Source organism: Pipra filicauda, unplaced genomic scaffold, assembly GCF_003945595.2.
Source record: "Pipra filicauda isolate LSUMZ 115617 unplaced genomic scaffold, ASM394559v2 scaffold31_size4109673_pilon, whole genome shotgun sequence".
NCBI classification, from domain to species: domain Eukaryota; kingdom Metazoa; phylum Chordata; class Aves; order Passeriformes; family Pipridae; genus Pipra; species Pipra filicauda.
In genome coordinates, this window is record NW_024104443.1 from 2,237,503 (window position 1) to 2,249,270 (window position 11,768).

The 11,768-nt window shown below is 39.2% G+C and overlaps 1 protein-coding gene across 2 annotated transcripts in view; it reads left to right on the forward strand.

Annotated features, from left to right (window-relative positions):
• The window catches only part of ST8SIA4 (ST8 alpha-N-acetyl-neuraminide alpha-2,8-sialyltransferase 4), a 56,385-nt gene extending 46,640 nt beyond the window's left edge, over positions 1 to 9,745 (forward strand). For both annotated transcript variants that reach the window (XM_039383681.1, XM_027718991.2), the window contains one exon: positions 4,262 to 9,745. In XM_039383681.1, coding sequence (XP_039239615.1) covers positions 4,262 to 4,544 — 283 coding nt within the window. In that variant the 3' untranslated portion in view covers positions 4,545 to 9,745. The remainder of the gene's footprint in view (positions 1 to 4,261) is intronic.
• Positions 9,746 to 11,768: the final 2,023 nt, after the last annotated feature.

Genomic DNA, 11,768 nt, shown 5'->3' on the forward strand with positions numbered 1-11,768 from the left:
AACAAATTCTTACGTTCTTACTTTCCGATGTAATCCCATTGGTTCTGATGGAGGTACAGCAAATACAGGAGTTGATGTTCATGACAGAGAGAATTTTTATGCTTTCTGCTTCTTTACTTGAAAGGGAAAACCTTCTTAAAGCTCTGGGAGAGCAGGAATTGGCATGCAAATACCTGAAATTGCCAGCGTTAACCTCCACTTGTGTCTCTGAACAAGTACCACTTTAAAAGTTTTTACCAACTTTGACAGGCTCTTCTCTTCATAACTTAGATTTTCTATTTGTTAAATTGTGTCCATTTTTTTGTGCGTAGGAGAGTATAATGGATTGTCATATGTCTCAGTGGTATCAAGGCTTTTGGCACTGTTTCCCACAGTATTCTTGCATCCAAATTAGGATGTTGTGGTCTGGATGACTGGACAATTAGATGTCAAAGTGTAGCTGGATAATGGGGCAGGACACATAGGCTAACAGGAGAAAACTCAGCAAGGACAAATGTGGAGTTCTGCACCTGGGAGGGAGTAGTCCATGCAGACTTACAGATGGGGGCTGACTGAGTGGCTGAAATCATCTCTGCTGGAAGAAATCTGAACATCTTGGCAGGCAGCAAGAACATGAGCCATCAGTGGTCCTTGTCAGCAAAGGGACAAAGCCATCTGGAGCTGTATTGGCAGGACTGTAGCTGGTCAAGCAAGGAAAGTGATTATCCCCCTTCTACTCTGCACTTGTTAGACCACACCTGGAGAAATTTACTCTATTTTGGGCCCGCCTAAGCAGGAAAGATATTGCCCAACTGAAGCAAGTTGAGCTGGGAACTACAAAGGAGGTTGGGCTGGAGCACAGGCCCAGTCAGCAGGGGCCGAGGGACAGTACTCTGAGAAAGAAGTTGGGCTAGAGATCTGCTGATGTCCCTTCCAATAGGAATGATCTCATGATTTTCGTAAAAGTCATTATTACTGAGATGTTTTGTTTTGGTACCCATGTCTCCATTTAAAATCAATTTTTTTGTTATATAGCTTTTATAGATTTTGGTATTATCTTGGTAGAGACAAAGAAGTCTTTCATAAAAAATTACATTTTTACATAAAGAATTTTAAAATGTCTAAGTCTTTTATTCATGGTGTGGAACTGCATGTAAGAGCTAGGCTTCATTAAGATGATAGCATTAAAAGGGAAGGAAAAAAAAAATTATTTCTGAAGCACCAGAAGGTGTTAAAATAATGCCGGTGCAAATCCATTATTGACAGTACTTATCTCCAGTCTTACCAGAAATACCAACATTGTCTTTTGATTATTTCCCTTTTGTCTGTAACATACAGTGAAACATGCAAGACATCACTGTTCAGATTTTAAAATCATGTGAAATCTGTTTGAAGTGTGTATACCCCGTAAAAGAAAAGATTGCAGAAAGGAGATCCATGTTGTACTGGATGAAAGAGAAGGTCTCACCTGTGTGCCATGGTCTAATATGTCTGAGGCAAGTAAAACGTTTTGGAGATACAAGATGCTTGGGTTTGGGATGAGGAGCTGAGGTGAAAATAGACAGAATGATATTAAAAAAAAACCAAACAAAGAGTAGAAGCAGAAGGACACTGTTAGAAGAAGCAGTACCTGTTTGAATATACCTTCTTTTCATGAGAGAGAGAATTTTAGGAGTCCCCTGCTGTCAGCAGGGTGAGCTTTAATCTTACAGTGTGGGTTTCTTTAGTCACCTGTTCCAAACATGATATATATCAAGTCTAGTTTTATAAAAAAACCAATACATGGACCTGTTTAAGTCCTGATCTGACCTTCCTTTCATTGCAGATAGTTCAACATACTCTATTCTTGCATGGGCTTTTTTATGTTTTTGGGGGTGCTGTGTTTTTCCCTTACTCCTGGAGGTTTGTTTTTAACTTTTTACTACTAAACTGAAAGTCATGACACATTGCCAGTGTTTCTACTACATTACCATCAGCCATGTATTTAAAATTAATTTGAAGTGAAATCTCTTTGATTTCAAGCTATTCAACCTCAAGTCACCAATATTATAGAATTGAAGTGTTTTATGCGCTGGCACATTTTGATAAATTCGGAAATCTTCAATAAATTCAGCCTTCAGGCCCCACAAATTAGTTGTTTTAGCACAAAGTGTCGAGAACAAGTGAGCACTTGTAGTGGTGGACTGTGTGGCTGCAGCCTTCTAGTTATAGTCTTCACAGTGATGCCCATTTTCTAATATGGTAAGATGCACCTACTCCTTTTTCAATTAAGCTTATTTCTTTATCCAGCTGGAAAACAACGAATTGGTCAAAAGAGAGATTCTCATGTGGTTCCACGGTAAATTGCTTCCTTCATGTTGTAATCTTAGTTATGCAGAAAATGAGCTCATCCCAGAAAAATAAGTCAGAAGAGTACCTTTAGGCTTTAAGCTGAAGTTATAATAAGACTCCAGAAACTGAAAACAGGTACAAAAGTGCTCATTAGTTAAAGCAGCTACAACCATTAGCTTTTACTTTTAATCTGTTTTGCTGTTTCTGTGATATGAAGTGCTAAAAGTGTTCAGATTTCTTCAATAACTTTTCCATAAGTAAACGTTTATTTTCTAGGGTTGGAGTCTCTTCTTTGACTTGTTTTACAGTGTTGCAGTTTATCAGAGTAAGAAGCAAACTACCTAGCATCCTGTGTCTGAAAACTTGTCTTTTTTAAGACAATGACAAATGTTCCATTTCCTAACCATTTCCAATTGCATTTGTTCCTTAAATATGCTTTTTACCATCCTGTTTTTTACAGCCGAGCAAAATTCTGAGACATTCCTTATCTTCACTTTGGAGAAGCAATCACTCAGCCTAGAACTGCTGTTTGCTTGCAGAGGTCCTTAGCTTTCAAAAATAAATTAGCTTTCACATACATAGGTATCTGTGGTTCAAGGCTATGGTTTTGGCAAACAGTGAGTCTAAAAAGGCCAGTTTCAATTGGATGGTTAATTTAACTGTTGCACATTATCTGATGCTTTTAGGACACTTTAAACTTTGATTAAAGACATAGTTTTGCTATCCTGTCTCATGGAGGGGGGGGGAGGTGTTTGTGTACTTTAAGTTCCAACCTATTGTAACCCTGTTTAAGCAAGGCTAACTCTGGTCTGATGAGGTTTATCTGCCTTGACCCCCTTTCTAGACTATGGTAGAAGCCATTCACAGCCCACAACTAAGAGTGTGGTGACACATTGCAATAATTTTACATTTGTGTGGTAACACTGTGTAATGCTTACCTCCCTTACTTGGCATTGCACATTCCCACAGTTTGACCAGTTCAACCATGTGCATGGGTGCTGTTTGTCTGAACCAACAGAACGACCATGTTTAAGAATCTAAATACCCTTTTTTATTATAAAAATGCTAAACGAACTTTATATTGAATCAGTCTTAGAAGAAGTGTTTTACCAATAATAGGCTGACACTATTTTAATGTAATTCTGTTTTTGAAAGTTAGGGATGTAGAACAGTATTGGTGGCAGATTTTGAAGGTACCAATGTGAGCTATATGATGCAATCCAGATAAGTTCCCATTTTCCTCTTTGAAAACATTCTGCTGCTTCTCAACCAGTAACCAGACATGTTGTTACTGGCTTAGGGAAACTGTCCTGAAGCTTCAGTCAGACCTGTTAAGTGCAAAACAAAGACTTTTAAAAATCATTAGTGTAAGATCTTGCTTTTTTGAAGACTGCTGGTAGCAACCAGGAAGCTTTATGTGCTTAATCACAAGCAATTAATTAAAACTTCTGTTTACTTGTGAAAGTTACATTCTTAAAGTGTTATGTTTATTATTTCCATTTGCTTTTTACTTAGACAAGCAATCTGTGAAATAATCACTAGGCTGATCAAATATTCAGTGTGGGGCTGACTTGATCAGGTGAATTGGATATCGCAAGGGATTTGAGTTTGTAGCAAGAGATTGTTCCCTGGTCTGACTGAGGAGATTAACTACAGCTTTCTAGCATCTGCAGACATCATGACTTCTGTTTAGGGTTAAAACTGAACTTAAAACCCTTAGTTTGCCAGCTTTTCTTCAGCACTATGTTAAATGCCTCGCTTATCCTCTTCTAAGAGGAATAAAGGTGCACCAGGACAGTGTCATCATTTACGATCTCGGTTTAGAGAAAAGAATGAAACTTTCATCTTTTCATAGTGTGAAATCAATGCACAGTAGATAAAATAAGTTCACAGGATTTATTCATGTGAGGTTTTATGATAGTTTCTTAATGTACTTTTTCTTTCTTTGCAGCTATTGGCTGACAAACAAGGTCCACATTAAACGACCCAGCACTGGTCTCCTCATGTATACGCTTGCCACCAGATTTTGTGACGAAATTCACCTATATGGATTTTGGCCATTCCCAAAGGATTTACGTGGAAAACCGGTCAAATATCACTATTACGATGACCTGAAGTATCGGTATTTTTCTAATGCCAGTCCTCATAGGATGCCATTAGAGTTTAAAACATTGTATGTATTACATAATAGAGGAGCACTTAAATTAACAACAGGGAAATGCATACAGCAATAAAGCACATGTAAAGTACAATAAATACAGAATACACACTTCTTCATATAGATGTTGTGGAATGGCAATGGGACCACAGTGGGGATTTGTTTCAATACCCACTAAGCCATTGGAAAAAGGAATTTTATCAGAAGTACATAACCAGCTATTATACCTGTAAAGTGCTATATAACTAAGCTATCTTGACTGCAAGGGTTCAAGTAAGTGCCACTTTCACTAAGAACAAAGCTTGAATGTATATTCAGTAGTGTTTACAGGATTCAGTGACACATTCATCATGAATTGAAGAAATAAAATGAGCCTGCTGATTTGCAACTGTGGTCAGACAGCTCACAAAAGAAATACCCAGTGGATGGAACATTTTCTTGAGCAGATAAACCAGGCTTTGGCAGAAAAGATCATGGTGGATTTGAGTAGAGAAAGTGAAGTCTGGAAGATCAAACAAATCAGTAAATGCCTTCAGTCAGAGAACTGTTTCTGATCTTGTATTATAACCTCAGCTTTTGTTGCTGTTTTTCTTACTGCTGTTGGTTGGGGTTTTTTTCTTTTAAGTATTGGAGCCCTTACAGGATGTTAAAGATGTTATGAGTAACTAAAGTATATCTGTTTGGAATTGTCTTAAGAAAAAAAGATTCATAAGCGTGAGAGGGTAGAGGGGAACATCAAATATTTTATCTAATGCTATTTTGTTGTATCCTGCTGTCACACAACCCTTAACATCCCAAGTGTTCTTCTAACTACCGCTGTCAGTACCCACTACACTGAACCACTCAGAGATCATTTTGATCCATTTTTAAAGAGGAATTTTTCTCTCATGTACAGATTTGAAGACATACAAGAAGGTGCCCTTATTTTTGGTGCCAAAGATTACTCTTATACACATTTTTTCCTTACCTTGAAGAAATTGTGTAGATCATAGAACCATAGAATTAGATTTAGTCTTATGTTTCTTTGCTGCTCAAGGGAACATAGTCTTATTTACATTTTTAAGCATCTCAAAGAAAAGCCTCTTTACTGACTTCTCGTATAGAATTCTTCATAAAAATCTGCAGAAGTAAAGAAGTTATTTCATACATTCAAATATATATGTGTAAATACACACGATTTTATTCCTAGTAGAAAGGAAAACACAGTCTAAAGAAACTCAGGTGACAGGGGAACAAATCTAAAGAAAAAAAAACAGCCAATTAAATGGAAAGTAAAAGGACTGCAGATAACACAGTTCTTTTAAACCTAAACTTCTAATGCTGTTGGATGCTCTCTTTATCTAATATACCTCTTTTGTATCAGCTTGATGTTCTGATATGTAGTCGACTGAAATAACACAGAGCTGCATTATCTCACAGTCTTCTTTTTATAATCGTTGTTTATCCACAAAACCAAGAGTTCTTTCACTTCCTTCACTTTTACTTCCTTTTCTTCAAAAAAAGGAGAACAAGAAATTAGAGGAGGGTAGGAGAGGGTGTAGTGCCAGTACAACATACACCAAGAAACAAAACCTGTCTGCCTGTGGTATGTCTTAGTGCTAAAGGAGCACATAAATGAATAACACCATGGTTCCATGTCTTTCATGTCATGCTTTGCTAAAGAGGAGGCATGCAGATTCAATGTAGGAGTATTTTCTTGTTATACTTTCATCTTTATGTTAGGTCTTCATCTCCAAATATGATACTCTACTGAATTTTGAATTAGCTTCAGCAATTTCATATGTATCACCACACTCACAAACACTTACTTGCTGAAAATGCCATTTATTACTCATTTTCTCCTCTTAAATTCACATGTATTTTATCATGCATGACTGGAGATCTGGGATTGTGCAAATTTGGTAGCTAAATCACTGCCTGGCAGACAGTTTTGCCAAAAGTTATGGGGAATAGAGTCAGTTCTGCTATGTCTAAGATACAGTAGCATCTTTCCTTATTCACCAGGCTCTCTTACCCAGGACAGTTTACTTTGGCCATATGCTAATATGTTGGATATGGTCCTATCATGAAACTCACTGAAACCAAGGTATCACAAGGAACTAAACAGCCATACAGAAAGGAATGTTTGTAATTTGTTGTTGATAAGCCAGAGGTTGTTATTTGTTCACTATGTACACTTGCATTTTAAGACAAGATTATTTCCTTGATGAAAGGTGGGCATATTCCTGTTCTTGTTGTTAGGGTTTTGCTGCTTTTGATCTTCTAAAACATATTTCATATACATTGACAGAATTTCTATTAAATAAAGAATTCACAGTTGCCAGTCTCTCAGAAGCTCAGAGGAACATCTGCTTAGATTTATTTTCTCTTCTGGAAATGTCTTCTTCTCTGTAGTGTCAGGCCATCAACAAAAAGCAGGTTCAAGGAGACTACTATATTAACTGACAGGTGATTCTGTTCACCTCAGGGAAGGTTTGAATATGCCAATTGATTATGTTTCTGACAGCAAAGTAGGTGGGGACACTTAATTCCTGTGGCAGTAAAATTGTGTAATTGAAGAAATGAAAAGAATGACGCACAGTTAGAAAGCTTGGTGAGAAAATTTGTCTTTACAAGTCAGCAGACAAAAACTTGACGTGAGTTGTTTTGCAAGCTTCACATTTGATTCGCTGTGAGTAAAGTTAACTTCAATACACAAGCCATGGAGGCCAGATTTTTACCATTAAGTTTCTCTGACTTGGTGTTGCTCAAGACGTGACAATAGCACCTACTTCCAAGACAACAGTGTTTGCTTATACCTTCTCAAAACTGGACCTTAAACTCATCTCCTGCAGGCTTTCCACCTTCAGTACTGCACACTTTTGGCACCATGAGCCATGGTCTCACGGCTCTGTACCGTCATCCACATTAATCCTCATAGCCCTCTCCCCTCAAACAGGCACCCACGTGTGCCTCCCTACCAAAACCATAGGACTCCTCAACAACACACCTCTTGTCTCACTGTATCCTGAGCTGAGGTGTGATGTAGTGAGTGGTGGGTTTCAGACCATTCTCTGAGGTAAGTAGCAGTTGTGGTCTCTGACTGTGCAGGTTTTCACAAATACTGACTAGGAGTCATTTTACTCTACTGTTCTTGCATAAGAATTCCATGTGGAGCCCAAACACTCTTGGGAGGCTCCCTGGTATGTGTTGTGCTACAAATTGTCTGTTTTGAGGTGGTTTGTGATCACCAACTACAGGTTAGTCTAGGGTGACCTGAGGTGGGAATGCCCAGGACTTTCCCTGTTAGGTTACATGGCCTTGGTTGGTAGCCCTTGCCCTCTTGGGAAGCTGTAGCAGTGGAGTCATTGCAGACACCCTTTCTTACCTTTCCCTTGTACCTCCTGGGGCTCCTGGCGCATTTCTGTTGAGGCACCTCAGGTCCTGAATGGTCACGCACTTCCACTGTGTGACTTTTTCCCTAAAGGTGACCCAGAGCATAGCAGCAAAGGCTTAGCTGCTGTATAGAGACTTCAGAGTGGAACAGATTTCACCTTGTGGTCCTTCAGCAGTCAGTAAACAGCTTAAGCCTCCATAGTTGCCTTGGATGATTTCTGTTGATTTATGTTCATTCAACAACTAATACAAAGTAGGTAAAATAAAAATAAGTATCCCTAATATTGTAATAGCCGCCCTAGTGAGGAACAACTGAGAGATGCCAATCAGTTTTGTTCAGAGTGTTCCTTGGATTTATCCTCTCATCAGCCATATTGATTGACACCTATAGTTCCTAAATGTATGTTAGAAATAAGAACTGGGAGCTACGTCAATACAGCAGAACATGTATATTTTTCCAAATCTTATGGCAGCTTTGCATTAAACAACTTGATTTCATTCAGATAAATTTATGTAAATTGTTTATTAAGATACATGTTAGTGTTTCCGTGACAGAGTCTTTCATATTTCATTAAAAAAATAGATAAATGTTTGATTGTTAACTTTTCAGCTTTGGGACAGTTCTCTCCCACAGCTCTGAGCCACTCTCCAGTTATAACATCTGCTGAACCTTTCAAATCTTGTCTGGTTTAGAGAGTGATGTGTAATAAAGACTGTATCATTCTGTTGTTTAACAGTATAAGCAACATGTGCTTGGGTCAGTACCTTTTCTCTAATTGACTGCAATTTGAAGCAAATCAGGCGTAGGTTCAGTAATTTTTTTTAGTGTTTGGTCTAGCAAAGTGCTGAGCACTTTTTGCAGTGATTTTCCTGGGAGAGACATATCCAGGATTTAGATGGGGATCTAGATTAGCATATTTCAGAATATAACTCTGAAATTGCACATTATTTATTTTTAAGAGCACTGTTACTTTGTGTAGGGAAAAGCACAATTGTTATAAATGTAGATAAAATAAAGGAAGAACGTTTACAGAGAGCTTCATTCCTGCACAGTACTATTGCTACTGAGTGTATGTAATACAATTTGTGTAGTTTAAAGTATTGATATGTATTCTGTCAGAATCGTCATGTTTGACACTGTTAATATTATTTCAAGTATGGCTATGGGGATTGTTTTTTATTTGTATAACTGTAAAATAAAGAAGTTTTTTCATTTTTTTCTGCTATATTCTGTTCCATATTCCTTTGTAACATAGTTTTGGTTAATTTTTTCAATCATGTGCTACTTGTAAGGTTATGTGGAAGGAGAGTGTCTGCTCCTTTAAGGTGTCTGATTGAGGACTTTCTCAACACAAAAGGGGATATTAAGAAAAGAAGGAAGCCATAAACATGAACAGAAGGACACAAACCTGTCTGACCAATGATAAGGGAGGCAGAGAAGAGAACCAAAACTGATCAGTCACATAAATTGGTAAGGGTATGTGCAATGTAGGATTTTTTATTCCAGTAAGATTTTCTGATCAAGGACCTTGTCAAATGGGATACTAAGGAAAAGGGGGAAACCATGTATGTGAAGACCCAAACCTGACAAGCAAATCATAATGGAGACAAGGACAAGAAGCCAACCTCATCTGTCACACTGAACAACTACCAAGAAACTGCGGACAAACAGAACTCTGCGACTGATAAGGATGCAGACTGGGGGTCTGGAATGTTGGAGGGGAGGCAGTGGGACTTTGCAAAGTGATGGGGCAAAGCGTAGGGGAGGAAAAGAAGAGGAATAGACAGAAAAGGGGCCGGTTGTGTGTAAACCGTGGCAACTCAGTATGCTTGTCTGGTAGAGTCCTGAGACTGATTGCTGCAGTCTGTCCTAACTCCCTATTAAATCTTCTCTTACTACCTCCTCTGTGTAATCTCACTGTCTCTCCCATGCATATGCATCCTGCAAGGACTCAGTACCAGACAGTGGGTGACTGCTGGGAGAAGAGTGGGTGCCAGCTGTGCTAGTCAGATGAGGGATGTGGATACCACTGGCTTGTGGTGTTGGCTGTTGGACTCAAGTGGTGGAGGTCTCAGTCACCCTCTACAACTCCCCTCTGAAAGGGGGGGTTGCAATGTGGATTTTGGCCCCCTTTCCCAATAACAAGGGACAGGATAAGAGGAAATGGCCTCAGGTAGTGCCAGGGGAGGTTTATATTGGATATTAGGGAAAATTTCTTCATTGAAAAGGTCGTTAGGCATTGGAACAGCCTGCTTAGGAAAGTGATGGAGTCACCATCCTTTGAAATATTTGAAAGATGTGTGTATATGATGCTGACAGAAATGGTTCAGTGATGGACTTGGCAGTGCTGGTTTAACAGTTGTTCTTAGTAATCTTAAATGTCTTTTCCAACCTTATGATTCAGTGCCAGCAGCTGGAGCAAATGGCAGTCTTTAACATCCTGTCATGGGAGGGGAATGCTGGGTGCTCCCAAAACCAGCTGCTGGGTAGCACCAGCATAAGTGTGGGAGTCAAGGGCTCAGTACAGATGGCTGCAGCAGGACCACGGGTCACAGCCCATGTGTGTGTTGCTGGTTGCTGGGGGGAGAGTGTTTGTGTTCCCCCCACTCCAAACCCGTTGTGCTTGGAATGTGTGTGTGTGTCGTCGCCAGCAAATTTCTAGTCAGGGACCCTGCATCGGGGCAGGGTCTCAGACGAGGAAAGTGTCTGTGCTGGTGTGCCCAGTGGGACCTGGAGAGTGTTCCATGAGTGCCATACTGGGGGCCTTCCGCTTGCCAGCGCAGGAGGAGGAAGGGGCTGGGCTGTCTGCCCCGGTGGTTTTGAGTCCTCTATGGGGTGATCCCAGAGGCAGAGCTTCCTCAGTGCCAGCGTGAGTGTCCAGCTGTGTTGGTGTCCTCTCTGTGTGTGTCTCTGTGTCACAGGGACACATGCTCAGCTTCATCTCTGGGTGCACCTCAAAATTGCTTGAAAGAACGTAGAAATCATACATAATTCTGCAAATACTGTACAGTATATTTAAAGCCTATTTAAATATATTTAAATCCAGTGGTATCATGATTTTATCAATAATAGATTTCTAAACCTTTACCAGCCATGGTGCAAGAGTAAATACACACTGGTTATAGAAACTAGAAACTCCACTCTGGTTATAGAAACTAGAAAACATCATCCCCAACCTTTTCTATAATGAATTTGATATTTTTAATCTATACTTGCAGTTTCTGTCTTCACACACTGTTGGAGCTTGTGTGTCTTTGAAAATTCTATGACAGTCAATATTTTGCTGAGCTGTGTTCTTTTTCATGGCACAGACATAAAAGATGCCAGATTTTGCTGAATTCTGCTTATAGCTCTGTAATATTAATTAGATTATTTTAAATTGCCATCCACTTTTATTGGAAAAGTACAGTCTTTGATTGCTTACTACAGCAAAAATATAAACATATAATTGATGAGCAGTAATTGTGTTCATGAAAAATTGTTGCACTGTAATGAAGACCTGCTCACACTGGCAATATTCAGCCATACTTTCTCCTCTGCCTTTGACAGTGGCCTCTCCTTTCTGTATTCAGTTTATGCCTTTTTATCTTCTGCTGGTTCTTTATGTACCAAAATAAATGCAAATATAAATCAATGAGATGTTCTCAACATTTTCTTACTGCAAAACTTCAAAGATATTTAATGGGATTCAAGCGCTGCCGTAAGAAACCTGATTAACAAGCAAGAGTGCTTCTCAAAGGAGTACTGCCAAAAGGAGTACTGTCACTAAAGGCAGGTAATTTCCTCTTCCAGTTTAGTTGTCCCTTTACGGTACTCAGGTAGTAACAGAGCTTGCCAACTGTATAGGTAGTTAGTCAGCACAGTATCACAGGGTGGTTTGTTGGAAAGGACCACTGGAGGTCCTCTAGTCAAGCCCCCTTGCTA